Genomic DNA, 27,738 nt, shown 5'->3' on the forward strand with positions numbered 1-27,738 from the left:
GAGGCGGCGGCGGGCGGAGGATGCGGCGGCGGCATCAGCATCGGGCGGAGGAGCGGGCGGCGATGCGGTGCTGCGCGGGGCCCGGGCCGCGCGGCGGGGGCGCGCTGACCACGCTGCTGTTTACAGGTCGGTCACGGCGGCGGCTCGGCTCGGATTGCGGGTGCGGGCCCGGCTCCATCGGTCTCCTTCCTCCGAGGCTCGGTTCGGTTACGGTTCGCCCCGAGGGCGGCCTGCCCGCCCCGCCGCTGCCGGGGCCGGGGGAAGCTCGGCGGCGCTGCGCGGTCGCGTGGCTCCGTGCCGGGAGCGGGGCCGCTGCCTCCTCGGGCTGGGACGGGACCGTACAGAGAGGCCTTTTTCACGTCCCGCCCCGCCCGTTGGAGCTATCTGCCATCCTTAGTACAGCTGTTGGCAGGGCCGGGGCTGCGCAGCTCTTCCTTTCGCTCCGCACGGCCTGTAAATAGCGGCTGTCGCATAATGCTCCGGTCTCGCACCCGCAGGGTTCTGCTGAGTGAAAGGCCTCCAGCTGCTCCTGCTCACCCGCTGCCGGCGGTGTCGGCAGGGCTCTGCTTCACCCCGAGGGCAGCAAAATCTGCTGCTGGATTTCGGTTTATCTCTCTGTGTTGTTCTGTGATGTGGGGGATCATCTGGAAAACAAGTTTGCTCAGTATCTTCTTGAGTAACATTTGAATAAACATGAAATACCTTACGTGTGTGACTGTACTTGCCGTAGGGTACTGATGGCAGATGTGTCACGAGGCACTGGAGATATTACAGATGCAATTAGCATCTAAGCGTTAAGGATAAAACTGAATCTGTTGTGTACAAGATACTGCTTTCTCCTAATGTGGAAATTCGTCCTGTCTCCCACTACAGAGCCCAGCTGTGGCGTAGCAACCAGGGGAAAACTATGGCAGTCCTGAAGTGAACTTTTGTCAGCTAAGATACAAAGTCTAAAAATGCTCTACTGAGATGAGCTTCTGGGAGCTGAGCTGTGAACTTAACCCAGGCTCCCCAGGAAAGGAAGAAGTTTTGAGGACTTCTTTAGGGTTAACTTTTCCAGTTCAGACCTTCTTTAGTTCAAGCAGCAGAATAGATTGTTTGAGAGTGATATAAAAAGGAAAAGCGAACAGTATTAAGTTCTTGTCAGTGATACCTATATAAGTTTTTATTTCCTTCAGAATAGAATTTTGCAGTATGTCTTGGATCTGAATTCAAGTACTACACGAACTCATATGGTTCGAATGATACTGTCCCAAGTGCTAGCTTGTTTTGTTTTCTTCCCCTTAAGCAAAAATGTAGCATTGTATTCATCATAGCTCTCCAGTGTCAGCTCTAGAGCTGAGCCCATCTCCCTGCTCTCTCAGAACCTGACTTCTCAGCTATGACAATGTGGGAGAATGTCCAACCAGGATTGTTGGCCCCGAGGAAAGCCACAACACTGCATAAAAATCCTTCCTCTTCAGTTCTGTTCTTAAATAGATGGTGTAGTACTGCAGCACTGCTTAGGGGCAAAAATAGGACTTACAGACAAAAACAGAACATGGGAAAAACCACAAGACCTGTGATTAGATTTGAGCTCTTTTACTACTAGAGATCAGGTTTTCCTGTTCCTCTTGTAGCACTTGACTACAGAAGGAACATGGCTTATGTTTTGTGCACTTGTCAAAGATCTATGAAGTGCATACTTGGAGGCTTTTGGAAGGAGCAGGTTTTCTAACAGAAGTCCAGATTGTTGCTCACTTTGTCTTGATTTCTTCCCTCCTCCATAGAACATTGACTCAAAATTCAGGTATTTCAAGAGACTTTTTAAGAGTTTGAAGAGCAATTTCAGAGTCTCACACTTGATCCCAAGGGGCAGTATTGCACTCAGATTGAAGGAACTGTCTCTCAATCAGTAGTTGCTGATCATCACCAGTGCTAGGAAAAATGGGACTTGGCATTGTTGGAAGTGACAGTTGAACTTTTCTAAATCAAATTAGATGCCAGTTGTTCTTTATTGTCACAATACCAGATGTGGCAAAGATTATGTGAGTAAGCTAGAAGTGTCACATTTGACAGGCCAGTAAGTTGTTCCCATGCTCTGCTTGTAAAGAATGACTGGCCATCAAAAATATAGTTGAATGAGGGTGGTTATTTTGCAGTTACCTTGTGTTTCTTGAGTGAAAGATTGGTTGTTGGTGCCCCTGATGATAGTGGAATCTCTGTTTTGAGGTAGTAATGGGGGTCAGTAGAGCAAGTGAGTTATGTTGCTCCTTTCCTATGAAGGTGGTCAGAATAAAGAAGGAGGTGATTAGTTCTCATGTGATTATATGGTCACATTCATTTGTCATGAAGCTGTCAGAAAATACTCTCCTGTTCTTCCATGGTTAGTGTTTTTCAGTACTTCCCTAGTGGGCACTAAATTACTTGTATAGTGCCACTGAACTGGGTCATCTGGCTGAGAACTAGTCCACACACTAGCTAAAATTGTTCTCTAATCTGTTCACTGTCCAGGATCATTATGGGGTTGTTTGCACTGGTGTGTGTGCTATGTGGATGAGGTTGAGCTGGGATTCCCCTCCTTCAGCAGGGCTGTTGGGGAATGCTAGTTTAAAAGAACTGTGAAATCACAGGCTATTGGTACAAGGATCTGGGAGTACATCCCTGCACCATAACGACAAAGGAAGATTTCTTCCTTGTATTGGGCTCTTATTCCTTGTATTGGGCTTTGAGTATCAGCTGGTAAAGATGCTGCCTGTTAAGTCTTTGTACTGATCTGGAGCAGATCAATAAATCAAATCTTTTTTCAGGAAGTACTTGCTTGGATAAATCATTACAGAAGGGAAGAGCCATTCCATTAGCACGCTTTTCATTACAGAAGGTCATTATTTATGGGTAGTAGAGTTTAGGAGGTGTCTTAGAGATCCCAAAGCCAGACTGCAGGCAGTTAGGAATTTGTCTTCGAGATGTAAATTTTAGTATGTAAAGAAAGTTCAGTTTTTGATCATGATGTATTTATACTTGGTTAAAAGTTCCTTACAGAGCTTCAGATGTTAGCCACCAAGATAAAGCCCTCTCCTTAGAAGAGGAGTTGTTAACAATCAAACTGAGAAGAACAAATTTCCAAAGTAGATAAGAATTTATAGTGTGGTACAACTTTTGGACTCTTCTGGAGTAGATATGGATACATTAACAGAATGTCTTGGGATGAACATGATTTCATCACTGAATAACCAATATTCTATGACCTTTCCTTCTTAGTAGTGGAGAGGGAACTCAGGTCTGGTAACTGTTTAATTGTAATACCTAATAATAATGTTGGTGAAAATAAGGCAACTTTCCATGTCCATCAGTTCACAATTGTAGCTACATTTGCCTAAATGTTGTTATAATTGCAACACAATCAAAAGGTCTTTTTACTGTAGATTATTTTTAGTGGTTGTCCAAGCCATGAAGATGGGAAGTTAGACCCATGCAGTGAGGCAGGAATCTCAGCAGATGTTACAGTCGTGAATGGATGGAACAGAAACATGTAACAATTACCTATTAAACACAGATAATTACAGGAACATTTGTGTGGGTGGAGCTATGGGAGATAGGGGAAATGCAGAGTTTTCAGAGGTGACTCTGTCCTGCATCAGTAGTGGGAGAGACTGAGGAGAGATCCTTATTAAGGAAGCAGGAAGGAGGATGGGCTGGAGTGCAGAATGATGGGTGGATGTTAGAGAGTAACACAGCAGCGGGGAAGGTGAATTGGTCTGTGGTGGTCAGGCCCTCTTTGGATTGCGATGTGGGCAGAACTTGTTGGGGATATCTTCTCTGCTTAACATTTCTCTCTGTTAAATATTAATATTTATAACCTTTACATAAGACCTGTGCAAATATACTTAAAGAAAAAGGGCCCCATAGGTCAAGAGTTACGAGTTGCTCCTCTGTGTGCCTTGGCAGTTGGTAACATTTAGCAAACTGAAGAGCCTGACACCATTAATTTTCTTCTCACTGTGAGTACAGTGCTGATCACATTATCTCTAGAATTTCTCTTTGATAAAAATCACTATGAACCCCTGCACTTTTTAGTATAAGGCCTCTTTTGTTGTCCTTTAATCACATTCACAGATCTTCCCTGAGCTTTCTTTACACTGTCACTATGATGCTTGAAGGCTCTGTGTAAATACCAGACACAGCATTTGAACAGTGATCGTATCTGTGTCAAACACAACCAAAAAATCTCCCTACTGCTCCTTGATGCAGTTGTTTATGTATTAGCTGTTCTAAGCAGTGTTCTACTGAAAGCTTCTGTTCAATCACTTTCTGTCATTACCTGCCACATCTCCCTAGTTTCTGTCATCAGAGTACAAGATCCTTGAATTGCATGCTCTGTATGGCATGCATTCTTTGTTCCTGGGTATGCATTTGCTTTTTATTCTATTGAAGAGCACATCTACAATCACCTTAAGCCTCCCAAACATCTCCTGTGTAGTGGCTTGTCATTTCCAGTACTTACAAAACTCCCAGCCTTTGCTTTTACCTGCCAATTGTAGCAGTACACACACACACACACACACACAAACATACATATATTTTCAGGTCATATATATATACATTTATATATATATATATATATATATATATATATATATATATACATTCCAATAGCATAAGACCAGTGCCAGAGGCTTGTGAGACATAACAGAAATCTGATATAACAAATGAATTATCCATCAGACCTGTTCTCTTGCTTGAGATTGCTGCTTCTTGTGCTGAAAGCTGTTGAATGGGCAGTATGTCCTGAACTGTCCCATTTCACACCTGCCATTTAAAATCAAATAGACGGTGATATATATATTTATATTAAAACATTACACTGTAAACTGTGGCATCTGACTGACAGACACACTTTGTGCTTTTCCAGCTCCCATGTGGACTGAAGCGTAGGATACCCACAGCTAAACCTAGCAAACTTGTGGACAAGTCAATGACAGTGAACACTTATGGTTAGAAATGTATCTTGGAACTTGTATTTTTTAACTCTTAATTATGCTTAAAGGTGCTTGATTGGTTTTGCATTTGGTTTCTTAAAGCACTGGGTGTTGTGCAACGTGTCCAGGGGTAACACGTTGGTATTGCTGTCTTTATCAGACAAATTTTGGGCTCATCAAAAGAATCATTTTGAAAAGGTGCATTGTTGATTGTGATTGGTATTCTTCTCCATTTGACTCTTCATTAATCAAATCTGGTGCTCATTGTCTTGTTTGGGATTGGTGCGTAGCTGAAAACACTCTGATTTCCGCAGTCATCCATTTGGAATACTGGAACAACCTTATTTTTCCTACTGGAACAACTTTTCTTTTGGAATTTCTTGAGCATTCTTAGCATCACTAAAAGTCCTGCACTTAAAGTCCTGCACAGCACCGAGTGGGACAATCCATAGGACTGTTATCTTAAGACGCTCCGTGTAGCAACGAATTCACAATTTAGAAACATTACTGCACTGGTATGATTATTTCATTACATAGGGGGCTTTGTTGCACTTTAACCTCAATTAAATTTAGGTATGCGGGGTAAATTATCATTAATAAATGTCTCAGCTGTGTGCATAGATTCAGTGTTTGTGTATCTTTATTGCTGCTTAAAGGTCTGTTGTACCTCCTAAATCCTTTCCAGAAGATGCAGTGTCAGCAAAGTAACAGCTGGCCAGCGTAGCTATGCCAGCAGAAGCTTCCACAAATGTTTAAGCTTCTAGCATTAATGATAGTTGCATATTTGGAATGCACGTTCGTCAACAAAGACGTATCTGAGACAAAGTACTGCTACTTGTTTCTGACACAGCTATTTTTATATGCAAGTTTAGATGTTAGTCTGTTCTGTATTTCCCAAGTATGTCAAAAGAAATACTATTTATTATGTCCGTTCTCCCCTTCGTAGCATCTCACTTGCAATTCCCTTTATCTGCACAGAGGAAGGGGAACAAAAGAACAAAAAGCTGGAGGTGAAGAAGGAGTTTCCTCAGGTGGTTCTGCTACAGCTGAAGCAGAGCCTTTTTGTCAGCCCAACAGCTGCTTTCACTCTCCTTTATGCTTTGCTCCTCACCCATTTAAACCTTGTGCCTTCAGCTGTTCTAGCTGGAACGTTTCAGGCCTTTCTCTGGCTGTAAGGGATGAAGATAGCTACTCTTTGACTGGCTCTTTTCTCAGTGTTGATTACTGGTTATGCTGCAAGACAAGATGTTCAGCCCCACGTGCTGGCATCTTCATATAAACAAAGCTGTGCTCCTCGTTATGTTACTTTCCCTATTTTGGTTACAATACGTTATGCTAGTGAAAGTAAATTTAAGTATGTCTTTGTATATGAGATTTTACCAGTGCAAGTGTACTGATCACAGCATGTGCCTCGTTGCATTTCTCATTTCCTACCAATATAATCATGTCTGCGGAAGTGTCTACAGATATTCCAGCGTTTAGTACACGCTTACTGCACATACTTGGAGGATGAATGTCAAAATATGATCATAAAGGAATATTATATGCTGATAAATACTCATGTCAAACACCATCGTTTTCTTACCTGAGATTCCTAAGGTCTGACTAAATACAAAACCAGGTTTAGAAGGCGTCTGATCCCATTGGATATTTAATTTCCGGAAGTCTGTTGATCTGACTAATTTTTTTTTCTCTTTTTCTGCATTTGTTTTATTCTGAAAAGCCTTTTTGTTAAGCTCTGCTGATGGCAGTAATGGAACAGTTAACTGGAAGACTAAGCAAGCCAACAGTTATATTATCAGCAGAATAAAGGCTGTTGAGAAGAATGGTGAGTTTAGGTCATAAATTTAAACCCCGTGTTGGTTCAGTCAAATATGCTTTTAATATTACTCTTGCTTTTTCAGTCATGTCCTTGTTTTAGGAGTAAGGTGCTATTCTGAGGTAAGTAATTTGAAGATTTTGCATTTCTTCAGCCTTCTAAGCATTCACAGACCTGTGTGTCTATGTGAGTTCTCCCCAACTTTTCCTGTTGCAGCTACAGCTTTGCTTGAAATAATGGCTGTGTGTACACCTAATATTGCATATTCTCATATTGCTGCTTTTTGCCTGGAAACACCTCTGCAGTTTGCTTAATACAGTAACTTTTCTGAAACAATTAAAAAGAATACTTGTGTATGTGTACCTAAGAAGTCTATTTTATTGTCACTTGTGAAAGTATACCTAGGATTATTGTAGCTATGGTACGCTAGCTGAGAAAGACCTATCTATTGTCATTGCATTATAGGTAGGCAATCTGAATTGGCCCACAAATCAAGTTATTTTGGGGGTTTCTGCTAAAGGCAACAGGTGAAGAACTGAATTTTCTAGAGGAAGTGTCCAGGTGTGTGTTTTTTGTTTGTTTTTTTTTCCTGAAAATCATCAACATACCAACTCTAAGATTAAACATGGTGAATCTTCAGAAATTTCTGCGGGCTAGAGTCACCTGTATCTGATGTACAAGCTCTGATGTGTGGCTGTTAACAGCTCCTGGTCTGGAGGCTGATACAATCCTAGCTGAATTCCTGGCTGTGTCCGTGCTCGAGATCTCTACAAGGCAGCTGGGGCTGTCTACGTGGTTCAAAGGAAGTGATGTCTGTTTTCCAAACTTCTGTTTCTGATTTTCTAGCCTTTCTGGCATAGATCTTGGGAAGTCCTCTAAGGGATTCAGAAACAGGAAAGAAAAACAGTAACAATGCTGTTGAGGAAGCTGGGACTGCCTTTTATTTTTTTAGTTTGTTTGTTTTTTTCCTATTAAGGATCTGTTGTGATCTCATACAATGTAATTAATTGTGGGTTTTAAAAGCCTCTGAAGAAAATAGCATTTCATGTTTCAGTATTGGAAAGCTGTTATTACTTTAGTAAGCTGAAGACATATCAGGTCCCTTCTGATTCTGAAGGAAGTTTGCTGGGGAAAAAGAGGAGAGCTTTTCTGGCAGACAAGGAGGGCAAGAACTTTGCAATTCTTAACCTCCAGATGAGGATTCACTAGAATGAATCTGTCATTCTAAGATGTATTTTTTTTCCCTTCAAAGCACTTTTGGCCTTTGTGCCTATATAAGTGATCTTAGTGAAAATCCTTATGTTTTTAACAAGAGAGGAAGTCTCATGGCTAGGGATGTGCAAGTGTTCAGTGGTGGCAATAGGTTTATTATCAGATGTAAGAAGTATATTGTTTCAGTTGTCAACTTCTGGTTCTATTAAGTTTCTTCCTTTCTCTAACTATGACTTATGGAGAAAATACACATCTTTTTTTTCTGTTCTTCCTGTTTGAAATTGATCTTCACCGTAGAGTCCAAAGACCAGAATTGGAAAAACAGATATTTGCCACATTTTCATCCAGCCACTGTATTTTTCTCAGCTCTTCTGATTTGTGAAGAATCTCATTAATGTCATAGGCACCCTTCCAGCTTTTCTTGAAAGAATTCTGAAGGAATTTTAAGTGTTCTTGTTCTATTTGTGGCCTATTCACAGAAGTGAATGCAGAAGTGTTTGGGGCCATTAACTTACTTTAAATTTGCAAATCAAATACACGCGTTTCTATGCTTAAGTCTTCATAATTATAATTACAATAACTGGTTTATGAACCAAAAAATTGTAATGAACTATATTTAAACTCTAAGGTCTAATTGAATTATTTTCTTTAAGATAAAATCTTACCAGCAATTCTGTTCAGTACTGTGTCAAAAGGAACTTCTAAAACTGAGAAAGAACAACTCCAATAAGCAGATTATTACACAAACAAGGGATTGTGAGTACGACTGACAATTTTCTGGTTTTGTATATATAGTTTTGTATAAATTAGTAGGAAAATAGCTGGTTCTTACTTCAAGCTAGGCATCTAACACTTCTTAACTGTAAGAAGATCCTGTCATCAATCCTTAGAAGAGAATTCATTATTTATGGTGTCTTACTGAGGCAGTGATGTTTAATGGAAATTTTCTGGCTGCGGAATTTGATCAATAGTGTATGGAGAGGTTGAGACTATTAAATTCTGCATATCAGTCTGAGAGATTGGGATGTACACAACATAGAGGTCTGCAGTGCAAATGTTTGCTCTCCTCTCAGCTGTAGTGAGTGGAGATCTAGAGAGAGCAGCCAGGAATCTAGGACATGATTCATCTCATTTTACTGGAGAAATCAAATTAATCAACCCCTAGAAGCGTCTGTTTCTCTTTGCTGACTATAAAAGGAGCCTGGCTGACTCAGTGGTGGATGTTGTTTCTATAGGCATCTAAAATTAGGTGAGATAGATTCCACAAGGAGTACGTGGTACGGGAGGTGGAATGTCTGTGATTAGTAACACTAATTAGTAGTGTTTCTTTTAAGTGGATCTCAAATGAGAGGATCAGTATGAATATGAGTCTGAGGAAACTTTAGCAGGTTTAGAAAATTGAGCTTGATACAAACTTCTGGTATTTCTTGCTCATTAATGCAAGCGTTGAAATTAGCTCTTTCATCTACTAGGAACTATGAGTTTGTTACAACTCCAAAATCTCTTTGAGGATCCTCTTCCATAGTACAGTACTGTCATGCCGTGTGGCCTTCATATGTAACTTCTCCTACAGTTTCTTTCAGTTAGCAAGCAAAGCAGGCACAGTGCATCATTGTGTCTGTGGCTTATCTTTATTGACTGTTCGTGTAATCCTCATTTAATGTACAACATTTTTCACAGTGATTGATTCTTACAGGTCAGTGACTTGAATAATAATGTGGACTGGTAATATAACCTAGAATCAGTCCTGTTAATATCCTGTGAGACATCTGTTACATTGGTATTCTCCATCTATACTTGAAATTCAAACTTGCCAATCAAGTGCATTTAATGTGTTGTTTCTAGTTCATTAAAATATACCTGAGTAAGGTATGCTTCCATCATCCCAGTTTGTAATTGCACAACAATGACATATTGTTCTAAAATAACAATTTTCTTCAGGTTTTTTTTCAGTTTTAAATCCTGTAAGATGTAACTGTGGTGGTTTTTGTTAGTTTATTTGCAGTCGGTGTCACCTGACTGACCTGTAACTACTGATGTCCTTCTGTTTTATCCACTTTCAGTACAAGCGTAACATCTTCAGGAATGAGCCCCCTAAAAAAATGTTTATATGTAGGCTATTTGACCCTGACAAGAGAATCTAGCTATAAGGACTTGTATAAATCTTTAGCTGAAGTGAATTGCTTTGCTCTTTTCTGCTCCAGAACTGAAAATCTGCCATTTTTGTTTAGTGAGGAATCAGTACCATATATTGGTAAGAATCCTCTGAATTCCTTGTATTCCTTACTTGTGTTGTAAAACATTAAGGAAATATGATTGTATCGCATGTTTAACGTGCTTTTATTTGTGTATCATTGCAAATAAACCAACTATAAAAACTACAGTGGACTCCCTCTGTTTTGTTTTGTTTTTTCATTGTGGTGAAAAAATGAATAGGTTCTACTACTTTCAAAGTTCTAATGCAGCCGAGTTTTGCTTATTGCAACTTCAGAAGGGATCTTGTGGGGGAGAGAGAGAGTTTGCTCTGCATTCTGTTCTTAAATCCATGCAACCTTTTAAAAAAACTTATTAACAGGTATCTAATATTTGTTACTTTCCTTTTCCCAGATGCCCACGTTGCTATTGAAATGCATGCGGTATGACCTACAGCATGTCTCATTTTTGCTTTTTTCTGTCTCTTATCTTTCCTTCTGCTTTTCAGTGTACACGATTCTGTCTAAGGTGCACTCTGATCGGAATGTATACCCTTCTGCTGGAGTTCTTTTTGTTCATGTTTTGGAGAGAGAGTACTTTAAGGGGGAATTTCCTCCTTACCCAAAGCCTGGTACGGGATGCTAAGATCTTCCATTTTATGTAAAATTTTTGAAAGAAATGTTTTAAAAATTCAAACATATTTGATGTGTTGCAGTGTAATATGCAAAGGATAGTGTTTCTGTTGAAATATCTTCAAATGTTTTCTGTTTTGTTATCATCAGTTGTGAAATGATGCATGTACCCATGTTCTGAAAAATGCACTTAATTTGAGGAGGCATAATAACATACAGTGTATATCAGAGATTAAGAAGTATGCATTTTCCTTGCTTTCCCATGAAATACAAATTGGTAGAAGTGTAATAATTTGATGAAAATGCCTTTTATTGATCAGTCTTCCAAAAGTAGTATGAAGGAGCATTTTCAAGTATACAGTGATCTAGAGACAGAAGAAGAAAATAAATATGAGACTATGCAATGATGGTTTTTTTTTTCATTGGAAACAAAAGCTTTTTTTATTTTTTTAATTCAAACTTAGTTCTATGTTTAGGGTTTAATGTTATTAGACAGTTAGAGTGAGAGCTGTTATTTCTTATGTATGTTGTTTTGACAGACATCTAAGTTAAAGCCCAAGGATTGGTCAATGGCAGGGCAGAATATGAGTAAACAAGCTTAGGAGGGGAAAAGAGAAAGACAGAACATCTTGTCCTACAACAGTGAAAGGGAATAAATATATAAATAGGTGCATTTTTAATGTAATACAAACACTGCTCTTTTCCTATAAAAATAGGGAAAAAATGTATAGTTTGCATGTAGTCAAAAGCTACTTTCATTAATAAGCTTTTTAATTTGAGGGCATCATTTTCAAAACTCACTTGAAAGAAAAAGTAAGCTTCTGTTGGTGTAGATTAAGTTTTGTATGAACAAACCCAGCTTTTTTAAACTTCTCCGTCCTTATGAAAATGAGTGTTTTAACTTACCCTTGTACTGTTTTGTGGAACAGCAGCCAGCACAGCTACTGCCAGCAATACAGCCAAGCTTGATATGGTCCCAGCTTTTTTTCCATTTTTGCCATGTAGATGGAAGGAACCTGAACATTTTTTGGCTGTGGGTTGTTTTGCAAATCCCCACAGCCTGTGTCATTCTCCTGCAGCATTAGTTTGATTTCAGATAGTCTGAAATTTCTGGCTGGCAGACTGGCTGTGATCGTATCAGAAACGGACTGTAGGACCAAAGCCTACTGACTGCATGGTCCCTGTATCTCTATCTGCCACTTGAAAAGCTGTGCTTTGCCACTGATATGACATACCTTAAAGAAGGGCAAACAAGAACGTATCACCAGTGCTTCTAAGATATTTTTCTCCAATTCATTTGTGATGCTGGAACTTTTACTACTCTGGCAATAGATGACTGTGACATCCTGAAGTAGTGGAGAGGAAAGTCACAATGCAATTTGGTGTTGGGGTAGTGTGGCCTTCCTACAGCGCTGGTTCATGCTAAGCCCTTCCAGGCACATTGTGTCCCTAGAGTCGTCGTTAAAATGAAATAAATAATAAAAAGTAACTAAGAAACCTTTTTCATAGAATTATAGAATCACCAAGGTTGGAAAAAAACTCTAAGATCATCCCATCCAACTGTCAACCTGTCACCAATTATTTCCCACTAAACCATGTCCCTCAGTAAAACATCTGAATGTTTTTTGGACGCCTTCAGGGATGGTGACTCCACCACCTCCTTGGGCAGCCTCTTGCAACCCTTGCCCACTCTTTTGGAGAAGCTGTTTTTTCCTAATGTCCAACCTGAATCTCCCCTGGCATGACTTGAGGCCATTCCCTGTAGTGCTACTGCTAGTTATATGGGAGACGAGGCTGACTCTCACCTCACCACAGCCCCCTTTGGGCAGTTGTAGAGAGCGATAAGGTCACCCCTGAGCCTCCCCTTCTCCAGACAGAACAAGCCCAGCTCCCTCAGCCGCTCCCCATAAGTCTTATGCTCCAGACACCTCGCAGCTTTGCTGCCCTTCTCTGGACACACTCCAGGTCCTCAATGTTTTCCTTGTAGACAGTGGCCCACAGCTGAACACAGTACTCAGGGTGTGTCGTAACCAGTGCTGAGTACAGACAGAAATTTTGGGGAACTAGAGGACTGAGGACCTTGTGCTTTCGTCAGCAGGGAGATGATTTGATGATTTGATCCTAGGTGGAACTCAAAACTCAGAACCAGTAGAGTGTGCTTGCAAGCCAGCCCTCTGAGCTAGCTAAAAGTCTAGGAAGTACAAGAACATTCATCTTTGTAGCTGGTTATATTTTCTAGATGCGCATTTCTTAATGCTTACAAGTTTTGAGCAAGAAACCAAGTATTTCTGATGTATTAAAGATTAGCAATATTTTTTCTCTCTTTGAGCGTGTTTGGAAGATATAGCTGGAAGTCAGAATAAGATTTTTCTGATGGAAATATCAAAATCAATGCATATAATATTATGCTATAAATATTCTAATATTGCTTTTCCTATCTAGGTGAAATAAGCAATGATCCTATAACATTTAATACCAACTTAATGGGTTACCCTGACCGACCTGGATGGCTCCGTTACATACAAAGGACACCATACAGCGATGGAGTGCTGTATGGTTCGCCAACTGTAGAAAACGTGGGCAAACCAACTGTCATTGAGGTATTTTCTTGTTTGTCAACAGGTATTGCCTCTTAGTTTTTGAAAACAAAACAAAAATGGCTTGTAAATGACTGCACTCCTTCAGATATTTGAATTCTGAACTTCGTAGCATTCTATCCTAAATATGGACCAGACTAGGAAATAATGCATTCAATCAGTAAATAGACTTTAATTTTTGAAAATTAAATTATTTTTCATCAAAAATTCTCCGGTTCATTATTCATGTTTATTGACAGATTTTATTTTAATTAGCAGTTTCATGTACCTAAGTCGCTTCTTATCGCTGTGACGATGACAGAACCCCCTACTTTATTTTTGACAGTTAACTATCCAAATGTTTAAAAGCATCCATTATTCTCTGAGCAGCAATTGAAAGGGAAAAAGGGCTATACTTCATCGTGTATGTCATAGCAGAATGAGTGAGACGCCATGCAGTTCACGGTGTCAAGGAAAATTTGCAAATTAACATGCTTCAGCCATTTTGCTTCTTCAACAGCACTTTTGTCTTAAGCCTTTGACGAGTTTTCTTCCCCTAAATTGTGTTTGATATAGTTGTCATCCTCAAGAATGACAACTCTAGAAGTTAAGTTATATGACAGATAATTTTACTAGTGTTTAATTCGCTTTTGATTTCAGCATGACTGATCACATCAGCAAAATTAATCATGTGCAAAAGTACTTGCAGACTCCAGTTAGCTTTCTGCAGAGGAAACCATTATTTAAAATTGTCCTTTTTAAAATGGCTCGTGCTTTCACATTCTAGGGTCTAAATCAAGACCTACACTGCACAAATGAGCACAAGCCTATATTTGAACTTGCCTAGCATACATATTACTTCACTGTGGACCCATGTTTACATGAGGCTTTTGGATTAATTGCATACTATGAGATGAGGGCAGGTTGCATTTTTTCTCCTTCTAGTAGAAAAGCTTTTCTACTACCATCTGAGAATCTGAGAGGTGTGGTTGCATATACTTGGCCTGAATCATAACTTTCACCGTGACATAATTCATGAGGTGATGTCGTGGGTTGCTAAATGAGCTGGACAAGACCTCCTATTTAGAAGGTCCTGACTTATGCTTAGATGCTATAGAATGGATAGCAGAGGAGATTAAGCTCCTTTGAAAGCTGTCCAAAGACAGTTTTATTTGAATGGATACTGAGCACAGTGGCAGTATCCACCATTGTTGCTTTACTAGCCAGAGGCATATGGGTATCCAGACTAGCAACTGGCATTGCTGAAGTGAAGTCTGAAAATGGCTATATTCCTGTTGCTATGTGAATTTTGTACTACCAGGGATTTGCTCTACCTCTCATCTCTCAGTAAAACAAGCTGAATTGTGAATCTAAAGAGAAAGGTTTGTTTTACGTATTTTATGAAAGATTTATCACCTTTCAAGAAATAAAAAAGTAGAGAAAATAGTAGTGGCTGTATCCAACCTCATTCTGTATTTGTTATGAATGAGCACACGTTTGTAGTTCAGTTTCTGAGTAGTCATGCAGTAACCACTGAGGACTCCATTTGTCATTTGAACATTTCAGACACCCCATATATTTAAAATGCAGTGTAATTAGATAACGAGTACCTAAGTTTCTAAAAGTATGAGGTATGAGAGTTGCATCTATCTACTACTTTTCAGTTCCTCTGCAGTAACAAATTCCAATATTTGTTCAAAACAGCTTGTGTTTGAGTGCTTATGAATCCATTCATGCACTAAAACCTCACTGGGACTAGAGCTAAAACTAAATCCCATTCCCAAAGGCTGCGATTGCTTGGCTTCCGATGATCTTTTATTCATGTATCTCTAGTTAGTTAAGTTCCTTAAGAGCTATCAATGAGTTTACAATCTCAGTACTGGGGGAGTGGGGTGGAAGGGGAAATGAAGAAACTCATCTTTGTTTATGGTTCTTTCTACATCAAACGTAATGGAAAAGAACACGTATATGGCTGAAAACTTATATTTGGACCAAAGTATATTACATTGAAATGTGTCCCATAGATAACTGTATTTGTCTAGAGACTGTTAGAGAAAATTCTGGAGTCCTGACTTGAATGTAGTTCTGTACCAAACAGGAAAAAAGCATGTAGAAGATAAGTATTTTTAAGTTATTGATTTTCACTGTTTCCTTTGTATTTCCAGTGTCATTTTATAATCATTTCTTTTTTGTTTTAGATCACTGCATATAACAGGCGTACTTTTGAGACAGCAAGACATAATTTGATCATTAATATAATGTCAGCAGAAGGTATGTACAGAAAGTAGCTTGTTGAGTTTTGAATTGAATAATCAAAGAAAAAAATCTTTTGGACCCCTGTTCTTTTAAGATAAATAGCAGTGTATAGTTGTCTGGTAATCAAACCAAATGTGGGGCCATGAAGGAGACATAGGACACTTTTTCCCCTTTTGATTCAATTTTTATTTCTATCTAAACTATTTCTGTCAGGTAAAACTGCGTGAAGGTATTTTTAAGTATTTTATGTTCTTTGAATGAACGAATTTCCTAACATAAAATATTTCAGCAGAGCAGCAATCCTGGAGTTAAAATGTTGTGTTCAGATTTTCTGATAGCAAGGTAATAGTTCTGATCCCAGTGTTATCATGAACGTAACTTTGTTTAGTGAAGTTTCAGGAGCTGAGAATCTTTTCCTCTTCTACCTCACTGTAACTTCTTAAATTAGTCATGATTTTCAGCTCCAGTATTAACTAATGGTACCAATTGTTACTTAAACGCATGCAATCATTTCAAATTCAAAGTGGGCTACTTTAAATACAAGATTTTTGGAAAGGCTTATCAATCTTTAAGGGGAATTGCATTAATCATTGCTTTAAATTATTTGTTATGAGGTCATTGTTTAAGGCCAAACTCTTTCTTGTTCATTACAACTAGATTTTCCGTTACCATATCAAGCGGAATTCTTCATAAGGAATATGAACGTAGAAGAGATGTTAGCAAGTGAAGTTCTTGGAGACTTTCTTGGAGCAGTGAAAAATGTATGGCAGCCAGAACGTTTGAATGCTATAAACATTACTTCAGCACTAGACAGGGGAGGGAGAGTTCCGCTTCCTATTAATGACATGAAGGAGGGGTAAGCGCACGTGACAGTCTGGTAGATCTGCTTTGCTCTTCTTTTCTTACTGAAAGGCTTAGTATTTTATTCACGTACTCCAGAAACTTTGAAATTGCTGTTTTATATTTTGCAAATCCAGGCAGGTGTTAGATATGAAGAGCTTTCTGATGTTCCATGCCCCATTGTATACCACCATGGATTTATTGTGCTCTTTACATATCACAGTCACTATGCATCGATTTTTACAGTCCAACAAATACTATAAATAAAAATAAATTCCATTAGTTACAAAATAGTAGTAAATAGAATGATTGTGAAGTTCCAATCTTGAGAAATTGTTTAATATGGTTTTTGAGTTTTTAATAGTTCCGAATTTACAAAATTAAAATTAAAATGTTTGATACACAATGGTATAGAGTATAGGATACAGAGTCACTGAAATTTCTGATAGGACAAAGGGAAGTAGCTTTTAACTAAGAGAGGGTAGATTTAGGTTAGATGTTAGGAAGAAACTTCTTACTTAGAAGTGGTGAGGCACTGGAACGGGCTGCTCAGAGAGGTTGTGGTTGCCTCATTCTTGAAGGCACTCAGGGCCAGGTTGGATGGGACCCTGCACAGCCCAGTTTTCTGGCTGGCAACCCTAGCCATGACAGGATGTTGGAACTAGGTGGTCTTTAACGTCCCTTCCAACCTGAGCCATTCCATGGGCACCGTTTAACAGTGTCACGTGCAGCTATAGTCTTTCTTACTGAAATTCCTCCCTAATTATGTGCTTTCAGGAACATTGGGCAGATGAAAGGCATAAGATGGAGGTATCTGTGGAGTTTAGATACTTGATTATAAACTGCAGGAATACGTTGTTTCCAGACATGATTCGTAACCATACATTCTGTTCTGAAATATGATATTTCATTTATAAAATAATAAGAATCCAGTCTTTCCAAAATACTGGTTGTGGCAGTGCTTTTCCCTGGCAAAATTAAAGGTTTCTTTTGACATATATTGTTATTTATTAGAAGATATTTTGGTCAAATAATATAGAAGAAAGGATTGGTACATCCAAATCCAAGTTACATGCAGACAGGATTGTGGTTTCAGAGTCCTTGCTTTGCATTGTTTGTCGAGAGCCATCCTCACTGTCACTCATCTTTTTTTGCAGTGTGTATGTTATGGTTGGTGCAGATGTCCCGTTCTCATCCTGCTTACGGGAAGTGGAAAACCCACAGAATCAACTGAGATGCAGTCAAGAAATGGAGCCTTCGATAACGTGCGACAAAAAGTTTCGTACTCAATTCCATATTGATTGGTGTAAAATCTCTCTGGTGAGTTGTTTTGCTTAAAATTATATTTGTTGAATTACAGCATTTCACTCTAGACATCATTTAGGCAAGAACTTAAACAGCCTGGCCAGAACACCATGCTGAATTCCACTTAACTGTGGCTGATGCCTTTCTCCGCTTAGCAGTCTCACTTAATGTTGTGAGAATGTTCTGCTCTGTGGGCAGAATTCTGTAAGAATACAGCAACAATGAAACAACCATATTCCTTTTTGCTAATGGTGATTTATAGAAATGGTCAAAGAACTGTAGACTTACAGAGCTAAAAGTAATGAAAGTAATAAAAAGTAATGCCTAGGGAGGTGGGTGAGGCACCATCCCTAGCGCTGTTCAAGAAGCGTTTAGATGAGGTGCTAAGGGATTTGATTTAGTAGTTCATTGGGTAGGGATGGTGATAGGAGGATGGTTGGACTAGATGATCTTGTAGGTCCTTTCCAACCTAATGTATCTATGAATCTATGAATGAGAGTCATTTAGACAGTTCATTAATTCAGTGTGCTAATACTGCTAGTTACACTTGCTTTCCTATGAATTGTATATAATATAAAAATATATAATAATATAAAAAAATATATAAATATAAATATATATAATATAAAAATATATATTGCTGGTTTTTGTTTTGTTGGCTTTGAGTCTGTGGCACTGAGTAGTTAAATAGTATTTATGTGCTGTCAAAATATCTTTCCAAATTGTTTCAAATCTTAAACACAACGTAAGCTTAAATAGAAAAGTCTTGAATAATGAAATCACAACAAAAGGGAGCACCCATCTTGAGGTCAGTTGAATACAAGAACAGTGGCTGAAAACTGGTTTGTTTTCTACTCAAGGGATGTAATCCACAAAGAGGTCTTATTGTCATTTTTGCTCAATTTTGGTAAGGAAAATCAAGAACTGGTACAGTATCCAAAGATGACTTTGCAGATAAGTTTGAACAAAGATGGTGAAGGCACATAAAATAAAACTGGATAATTGTTGAGCGACATTCAGATGTTGCTGAAGAGGAAAGTGTTAGGGAGATGTGGAAGGACTGTGTACAACATAAAACAGTGAGGATGAGAAATGTTATTCACTCACAAAATCCATCAGATAACCTCCAACACTTTCCTTCTGTACACTGTGAATTAGGAGAGCTGTTTGAAAGCTGGAAAAAGATACTTGTTTTCTAAAGGACATCCAGATTCCTTACTGCTTATTGGCTTTCTGTTGAGAAAGGTGTGTGTACACAGGAATGCTTTGGCAACACCTGAGGAAGCAAGCCTTTATCAGGAACAAACTGTATCAAGTTTTTGATCCCCTTTTACAAGACATAAGTAGAACACAGGTGCAGCAGCAGATGTCCTTTCTTTTTGATAATATTTTTTTACACCATCTTGTAAATAAGCTGAGGAAACACGGCCTAGATGAAACTATTATGGACTTAGTGGAGAATTGCACATAATTGCAGCAGAATTACTAATAATTCCCTGCCATTCTCCACTAATATGATGGATGATGGAATATGCGTATTAAATTAGGCTTGCAGGTCCCATGAAATTGAAAGAAACTGCATGGGCTTGGAAGGACAAGGTAGAATTCAGGAAGATTTTGAGACAGTGGAGAAATAGCCTTAGAAACAATAATGGATTTATTTCTAAGGGAGAAGCAGAGGGTAGTTTGGCTCATAAACTAATCATGAAGCAACATTGTCTTGAGAAAGGCAGAGGTCACCTTGGATATATAAAAGGAATGGACTCCCTATGAGAAGCGTAATTTTCTAAAGCAGTTAATTGCACAAGCTTCTTAAACTTGGCACTTGTTTTGGCAGCGTACCCTAATAACTGAATTTAGACATTCTTAGGGGTGTTTACTGTTGCATTGTTTCTGCAATCTACGACGTGGTGCCTCAGAGAGGAAATAGAGCCAAGCCTTCCTCCATCTGATCGCAGTCTGTTCTTCCTGAGGCAAAGACAAGGGGCAGAAAGTCCTCCTAAGATCCGCAGACTGGGAAAGTTGAGCTCCATTTCCTGTAACCATAACCTCGACCAGCGAGTGAAAGTACAAGCACTGCATCCTCTTCCTCCCACTGCATGAACTGGTGTGGGCAATTAACACCTACATCAATGAGTTAGTGGGTCCCAAGTTCTGAAAAGATGGACAAGAAGACTTCCTTCCTCTTAATGCTGCAGTCAGATAGTTTGCTCTCATTCCCTGTGCGGGCTTCTGCCTCTCACATCAGTTAAGTGCATGAATGGCTTTTCTGCCACTGCCTAGGTCTTGGAGGCTCTACTATGCAGCCACATGGCACTGGTGTACCTAGTGTAAAATGTTCTGCACAACATGAATGACTGGAGAGTCTTGCATTTAAAAAAACACATCCTTTGTAGCGTTACATGACAGCCTTCTCATCTGCTGCACAAGTTTTAATGTGTCCTTTTGAGAATTAACTTGCAAATTATAAAGGCGTGCCCATCAACTGCAAACAGACAGAAGGTCCAGTGGGTAGGAAAATAGTTTATTTTTAATTGGGTAAATGAAGATAATAAGAGTCAAAAAATAGAGAGATCACAGGAGAGGCAGTCAATTAAATGCAATATGAAATTATGCAACCAAAAAGCTTGTATTTTTAGGAACTTTAGATACAGATGTTAAAAAATGTGTGGTAAGGAATGCAGGCTGCTGGAAGTTAATTGAGTTAGGAGGTAGGAAACCTTGGCGAGTCTGGGTTTGTTAAATAAAACACTCATCTCGGGAGCACCCCACGCTTCCTGGATCATGTGGGAGGGGGTGGCATAGAGCTGCTCAACCCTCAGCAGCTCAGCTACTGCCTCTTGCAGTTCTGGGCACCAGATGTCCAGAAATGGGCTGGAGAGAGCTGCGCAGGGAAGTGATGGGGTCACTGTCCTGGGTGGATTTCAAGAAGCATTTAGATGTTGTACTGAGGGACGTGACATAGTGGGAAATACTGGTGATAGGTGGGCGGTTGGACTGGATGATCCTGGAGGTCTTTTCCAACCTTCTATATGAAGCTTCTGTATGAAGCTCAGTGGGACACCAAGAGGAGAGGTGCTCTTCTTCTCTACCACCTTCATACAAGAGAGGGCAGTATTGTTATTTAGGAAGATTGGTAAGAAATTGATGTATTCATCACACAGAAATCAGTTTTGCTGTAAATAAAATAAAGTAATATTATAAGAAAATAATATTTTGAAATCCTCTATCAGAAACTTCTGTCAAATTGTACTGCTTAAAAAATGTCAAAATTTTCTCGAACTTGACAAATGTTGTGCAACATAAGTTCTTAATTTTGTCGATTAAGCCCTTCTTGGTTTTATATTCTTTTCCTTTGTTATATGATTGTCTTTTTTTTTCCTTTTCTTTTCCCTGGTTGTCAGGTTGACAATACGAAACAAGTTTCCACCTTTCAGGAAGTGATTCGTGGAGAAGGGATACTGCCTGATGGCGGGGAGTACAGGCCGCCTTCCGACACGCTGAAGAGCAGAGACTATTACTCAGATTTCCTGATCACACTGGCAGTGCCCTCGGCGGTAGCACTGGTGCTTTTCCTAATGCTTGCCTATATCATGTGCTGCCGACGGGAAGGAGTGTGAGTACTTTAACACACTAATAAGAAGTTGTAAGGTTTCTCTAAGGTTAAAAGGCACAGAAGACTATTTATGAGAAGGGTTCCATTCAGTTCATTAATAAGAAAAAGATTAGAGCAGGCCAGAAGACATCGGTCTTGAAATGCTGAACTACCTAACCGCATACGGTCATTTCTAAGACAGTGCATATAGGGACTCTAAATGTTCGAGTTGAAAGGGTTAAAAATCTCCACATAAACGTGAGACTTCATCTCCCCCAAACAAATAAAACACTAATAAAGGATCACCGATTCAGGAAAGTATTAAGTAATTTCTAAAATGCTAATTTTTTAAACACATGGTTGAGGATGTGAACTGAATTTAGATGTCTAAGAGCAAAACCTAAACGGAAAGCAGCAAGTAGCTAACTCCTGCCATTCCTTACACAAACTACAATTTCATTTTGCCACGGAATTTATTTCAGCCAGAAGCTTGTTCTTTAACTTGCATTTCCATTTCTCCGTGTGTGTGTGTGTCCGTATGTGTCTGTCATCAGAGCATCCCTACACGTGCGCTCACCGAGGCCTCATCATAACCCCAGCTGCAAATGCTGCCAAGTTGCGTTTAGCAGTGACGTTGTCAGCATTTCCGTACCACGTACTATTTCCATCATCAGATAGACTTAATGTTCCAACTATCAATGCTATTATTTAATTCATAAATTTTGTTTTGTTTTTAGGGAAAAGAGAAACATGCAAACACCAGAGTAAGTGTCTTCTTTCCTGTTATTTTTCTTTTATCATTTAATTTTCATTCTCAGTAGCTTGTCATGCTTCATACATGTGTGTCATAATCTTCTGTCATTCTCTCTAACCCACGGTTTAATGTGAAAGCTGCTTTTAAATCAGAGCCTTGGCAAGGATAGAAGAATCAGAATAAAAAGGGTTTGAAATTAACAACTATGAAATCCAAATAAATTAGTTCTGTTAGAATAAATATCTTAAACTATAATTTATTCACAGAGTCATAGAGTGGCTTAGGCTGGAGGGGGTCTTAAAGAGATTCTCCTTTTTGATCCTCCCAGTCTGTATGTTTCAAGCAGAGGACAGGAGAAGGAATATCTTGGAAGGTGTCCATTGGCTACAGTGTAGAGTGCTTTAAAATTAATTCTCAGTGGGTTTTTATGTATCTACAAGAAGGCTTAGGAGTTACCAAAACTTATTTTAAATGCAGCAAATAAACGGAATACTAAACAAATTGCACAGTATTGGATCCTATGCAAAAAACTCATCCAGACAGCACAATCTAGTGGCATAATGACTGCCTTCAAGATTAAATATACCCAGTCTGTATTAAAGTATCTGTGTAGAGGTTTCTTGTTATTGGTGCACTATTGAGTCTGCAGCATGCATCAGCCTTCAATTTCTTTTAAAGAGGAATAATAGTTGTAAAAGTCTATCCATTCAGACAGAGCACTTAAAGCACGTAGTAACTATTCTGTTTCCTTTCACCGTAGCATCCAGTTGGTCCACCACAGCGCGATACAGAAATCAACCAAAGAGCTCCGAGACATGTCTAAAAACAGAGAGATAGCGTGGCCCCTCTCAACGCTGCCGGTGTTCCACCCAGTTACTGGTGAGATGGTGCCACCGCTTCACCCGGACAGCTACGACAATACCAGTATGCCACTGATGCAGACACAGCAGTAAGTGTTTCCTTTTTTCTGTTTGTTTTTAATACTTAGAGCGCTCCATTATTTAACTGTTGCAGTGCTCGTCATCTGAAATGTGTTCATTGTGGGGGTGCGTGGCTCTGTAGCTCAAGATTGCCCTGATGCTTGCAGTTCAAGCAGAAACGAAGGCCTTCTGTGATTAAATGAGTGGGTCTTCAGGCTGCAGACTTGGCAAGAAGCTTCACGGGGAACAGTCGCATTCCATCGTATTTTGAAGAAAGCTACTTTTGACAGAGGAATCAATTAAGACTGTTCCGTTTTAGGAACCCTGCCTCTTAGGAGTACTGGTATAAGAAATAACAGCAGCCCTGTAAAATGCTTTGTGAGTATTTAGTCACGTGCCAGTCACTCATGGTTTGCGTTTGAAGTGCTAGCATGGAACAGAAGAGCGTTTTCCATTAGGTAGATAATAAATAGAGACTTAACAATGAAATCGTTCAGAATACTCAGCCATTTTCATGGTTGACAAGATAGAAATCAGAAAAATATTCACTTCTGTTCCTCGATTTATCAAAAACATAAACTGTTGAGACAAAGTCATCTAGTGCTCTGCCCATTTACCAACTGTCAAGTAGGTAGTGCAGAAAAAAGACATTTCTGTAAAGGTTTGGCTGAGGTATGTGGAGCTGAAATGATGGCCTTGGAGATGACTGGCATAATTACCCAATGCCTGGGAAGACTGTAAGTCAGGCTGGGAGCTCCTCATCTCATGGGTGTGTGTGAGAGAGGGAATGGCATGATCCTCATGATACCAGTCCAGTGCCAGCACGGACTTGGCCCCAGTACACACTTGGTTGCCCTGAGATCCCTTCACAATGTACATATGCACTAAGTATTTTCTTCCCCTTGTTCCTAAGCCAAATTGTATCCCCCAAAAATCTCCAGAAGGCACAGCTGTATAATTTATCTCTTGTACTGTGAAGTGTTCTACCCTGTTATTTCACCGCAGCAGAATGTAAAAGAAACAAAGACCTGTAAGTATGTATGTATCCCAAACACACGGATAAGTGTAAGAAATGAGACAGGGTCTAAATGGTATTTCTGGATGGTATTTCCCTTCTTTACTTGATACACTTAGACCATGACATGGTAGAACTTTGTACGTATTTGCCTGTACTCAACTGATTAAATCCAAAGACAGTCAACCCTGTGGATAGATCAGTGCTTTTTTGACTAGGGTGCCGGAGCCAAAGGCTTTCTGCAGTTGTACATACAGTTCTGATCCACTTCATCTGCATTCCAACCCCTCATTCCTTTCTGCAAAGGCAGCTTTTAATATCTGGTCCCAAACACTTAAGCAGGGCACAGAATCTAACTTTGCCTTGATAAGTGAACTGATCTGCCGTGCAGCAAATGTCTGTTCATTGTGCAGCCAGTAATTAATTGGCAAAGACTGTCACCTCTTCCATATTCATCTCTTCTGGAAACCGAACGTTGCATAACATCAGAAACCTCTTGTTAACATTTGGCCTCTCACCAAGTTTGAGCCTCTGAGCCTTCGTGCCATGTAAAAACTACCCCTTAAACCTCACTCACTCTTCACTTTGACTTCTTCACAGCTGTATTTGCAAAGCAGAAGATCAATCAGTGCTTCATAAGCAAAAACCCACAACTTTCAAATTGACCTATTGGAGTGTTATGCATAACATACTTCACACGTGGTGCGGAAGCATTAAAGATATTCAATTGTGTTTTGTAGGAACCTGCCACATCAGACTCAGATTCCACAGCAGCAGAGTGCAGGTCAGTACTAAAAGAAAGTACTGTGACTGTGAAGTGATCAGTGGGCAATCGCAACACCTACAGTCTGAGGACAGTGGAAAACATTTCCAAATACGATTATTACAGCACTGTCATTCCAGGCATTTTTGGATCCCTCAGTGAAAATTTTGGGATGGCACTGGTTGAGCAAGTAGCAGTGCTGTATCAGGACTCCATGTGAGACACTGGAATTCGGTACAGCTAAGTTAGAAACCTCATAGAAATCATTTTCTATTACAGCAGCAAACTACAGCCAGATTCCCAAACCATTTTCAGATTCCCTAAAACTCAGTACAAAAACTCAGCATTTCTCTTTTCTACTAAAAGCAGTGAAGCGTTGAAGAAGGAGCTTTTTATTTCTGTTACTAAGCTTAAACATTTGATATTAGGGAATCTAATTTCCTATTATTTCATTAAAATAATGAACAATAATATTTCATTAAAAAATGAGAGATGCTATCTGTGCCACTGCTCTCCAGCATCTTAGTCCTCACTCTTACACCATTTTCCCAACTCACAATGTGTACTGACTGAGGCTGAGCACTCCCTGTCAAAGTGCTGGCTCAGGCTGACTGCTTGCTTTAGCTACTGTGTCACTGCTGAGAAGGATGCAGTCTTCCTTGTAGGAAAGGAGGATATAAGGAAAACGTAGAGCCCAGAGAGTAGAATTTTTCAGTTTTCAAACAGTTGTTTGGGCAAAATGGTAGATATGTATATACTGAACACAGTGTGTGAACCACAGCTCCGAGAGAAAGATCTGTGTTAAGGCTACATAAGCTGCTCTTTGATTTCATTCCAATCCTTCTTCTTCATTACTGCTTTCGGGGATTGAAGGAGAGTTTCGTATGACAACATTTCAAAGATTTGAGGCAAGTATATAAGAGCTGCTTCTGCACTTGTGGTTTTTGTTGGTTTTGTTGTTTTTAATCTGAAAGTTAAAAACAAACATCTATAAAAACAAAGAAGGAAAAGAAAAAAAAACATAAACCAAACCAAAGAAACCAACCTTAATGCTGTGCTACAGGCTTTGCCATTGTGTGCTTTATTAGACATACACTGGAAATGGTGGATGACCCTGAAAGTACCCACCTGAATCCCCCAGCACTGTTTGGGCTGAATTTTAGCATAATTCAAAATGCTCACTACTGCAAGCACTTAGAGGGCAGAAATAAGACGTCATGAACGTCAGCTGCTCCATTACGACAGTTTTGCTGTAAGAAAGTCAGTCAGTCTTGCAGTAAAAAGAGGCAGAATCTCATGGCAGCGCTGTATGTTGAAGGCAGAGAGATTTTACAAAAGGCCTGAGCTGTGAGCTGGCACGGGGTAGTCACTTGCTTAAATTGCATTGAAGAGCTGCCATGAGACGTGCTAGAAGTCCTCCCATATCTATTCTGATTGTTTTTGGTTGCAATCAGTTTGCTCTTCCTAAACAGGAAAGTCCCAGGCAGGCTTTCAGGTGCTCAGGATTTCACAATGTCGGGCTGAATGGAAAACTTGGGCTCCCCTAAAGTTCTGAGTAGCACTGGTACGAACTCAGCCGCCCATTTTGTTGGTCTGCTCAACTAAGAAACGTAGAGACCCAAAATGCTCAAGGCCAAAGAAACTGAACGTAACGTGCACGGTTGGATTTCCTTTCCTTCCTATGGAGAATTCCCAGTGCTGTACTCAGATCTGCCAACATGCCACCGCTCACCACCATCACTAAGAGGATATTTCTGATTTTGAAACTTCAGCCAACCGTAGTCAGTCATGATTTGAAGAGCAGAGGGTGTACAGTGATATCCCCCACGGGAGCCATTCGAACCCACAAAGAAAGCTTTTTTAACCATTTGTAAGATACGGCCGTTAGCCTTCACAGCTGATGTAATGCTCAACTGTTCCACAAAGTTAATGCATTACTGGGAAGGAATTGTACGTAATGTGTATGCGACGCTGCTGAAAACTGCTGCTGACCTCCAACGTGTAAAGGTATATTCAGTTCTATTTTTATAATTGTTTCTATTGCACATTGGCAAAATCAATGATGGTGATCCTAAGGTTAGGTGAACAAAGATATTCCTGTGATGCCAAAGATTAAATAGTGCCTGTGCAATCTTTTCCACGCTGAGCTGCACAGTCTCCCAGTGAAATGGTGAGGTCTGAAGTAGAAAGATGTATTCCCAGTTAAAACATCTATTCCCTGTCCAGTCCTTTCCCAAAAGAAAACGAGCAAAGCTTTCTTGCACACGCTGCCTTCTGTTCAGGTTGTACTCACACACCGTTTCTCTTTCCCCTGATGCTTTAAAGGCTGTTGATAAAGCACTAAGAAGCAGTACCTACGTGCTGTGCTCCCTGTTGATTCCCCACTGTTAAAGCACCGCCTGCCATTGATGGATTCTGTGCATTCTTGTCTGTTGGCAGGTAAATGGTATTCCTGAGGAGCGGAAACTAACAGAAGCGAGGAATTTGTGATCACAGAAAGCAGCAGTTGTCCTGTTCCCATATTTGTCCTCACTGATGCATGAGTTTTCCTGGTGTCTAATTGTGCATGCCCACAGTATTAAGCCGACTCCAGTGCCACAGAGTACAATCACTTCCACGTAATAATGTACTGTATCCTTTTGTACTTTGGACATTTTTGACAATTTGTAAACACTGATAACTTTTTATATTTGTTACATTCAGAAAATAATCTTTCAAATATACGTATTAATAAATATCCAAGGGTTTTTTTTTCTGTCTCATGATCTCTCCTGCAAGTTTTAACGGGGAAATCAGAACTTGAAAACAAGCACAAGGTTCAGAGGATTTCAGACTCTGTGCGATGGGATGATATCTTTGCCTTCTGGCTGCACACCAAAAGGGGCATGAGCATGAACACC

At 39.7% G+C, this 27,738-nt stretch overlaps 1 protein-coding gene across 4 annotated transcripts; it reads left to right on the forward strand.

Annotated features, from left to right (window-relative positions):
- SGCE (sarcoglycan epsilon) lies at positions 1-27,537 on the forward strand. Of its 4 annotated transcripts, XM_065731277.1 has the most exons (12): positions 1-126; positions 6,682-6,786; positions 10,691-10,813; positions 13,257-13,414; positions 15,589-15,661; positions 16,304-16,502; positions 17,644-17,806; positions 21,196-21,407; positions 22,124-22,150; positions 22,901-23,089; positions 24,816-24,859; positions 27,278-27,537. In XM_065731277.1, exons 1-12 carry the CDS (start codon positions 21-23, stop codon positions 27,292-27,294), a joined length of 1,416 nt encoding a protein of 471 aa, XP_065587349.1. In that variant the 5' UTR covers positions 1-20; the 3' UTR covers positions 27,295-27,537. The 4 variants fall into 4 exon arrangements, with proteins under 4 accessions (XP_065587349.1, XP_065587345.1, XP_065587348.1 ...); XM_065731273.1 differs by lacking the exon at positions 6,682-6,786; XM_065731275.1 differs by lacking the exon at positions 10,691-10,813 and having other exon boundaries at positions 10-126.
- The last annotated feature ends 201 nt before the right edge of the window (positions 27,538-27,738 follow it).

The sequence above is a fragment of the Cyrtonyx montezumae genome, unplaced genomic scaffold (assembly GCF_038088225.1).
Source record: "Cyrtonyx montezumae isolate F1298 unplaced genomic scaffold, pur_monq_1.0 scaffold_14, whole genome shotgun sequence".
Lineage (NCBI taxonomy): Eukaryota > Metazoa > Chordata > Aves > Galliformes > Odontophoridae > Cyrtonyx > Cyrtonyx montezumae.

Excerpts from the sequence above, each read along its gene's own strand:
- SGCE (XM_065731277.1), top strand. The coding sequence starts at position 21 with ATGCGGCGGCGGCATCAGCATCGGGCGGAGGAGCGGGCGGCGATGCGG. Across the intron at positions 16,503-17,643 it reads ATTAATGACATGAAGGAGGG|TGTGTATGTTATGGTTGGTG; the intron begins GTAAGCGCACGT and ends CTTTTTTTGCAG. Across the intron at positions 23,090-24,815 it reads CCACTGATGCAGACACAGCA|GAACCTGCCACATCAGACTC; the intron begins GTAAGTGTTTCC and ends TGTGTTTTGTAG.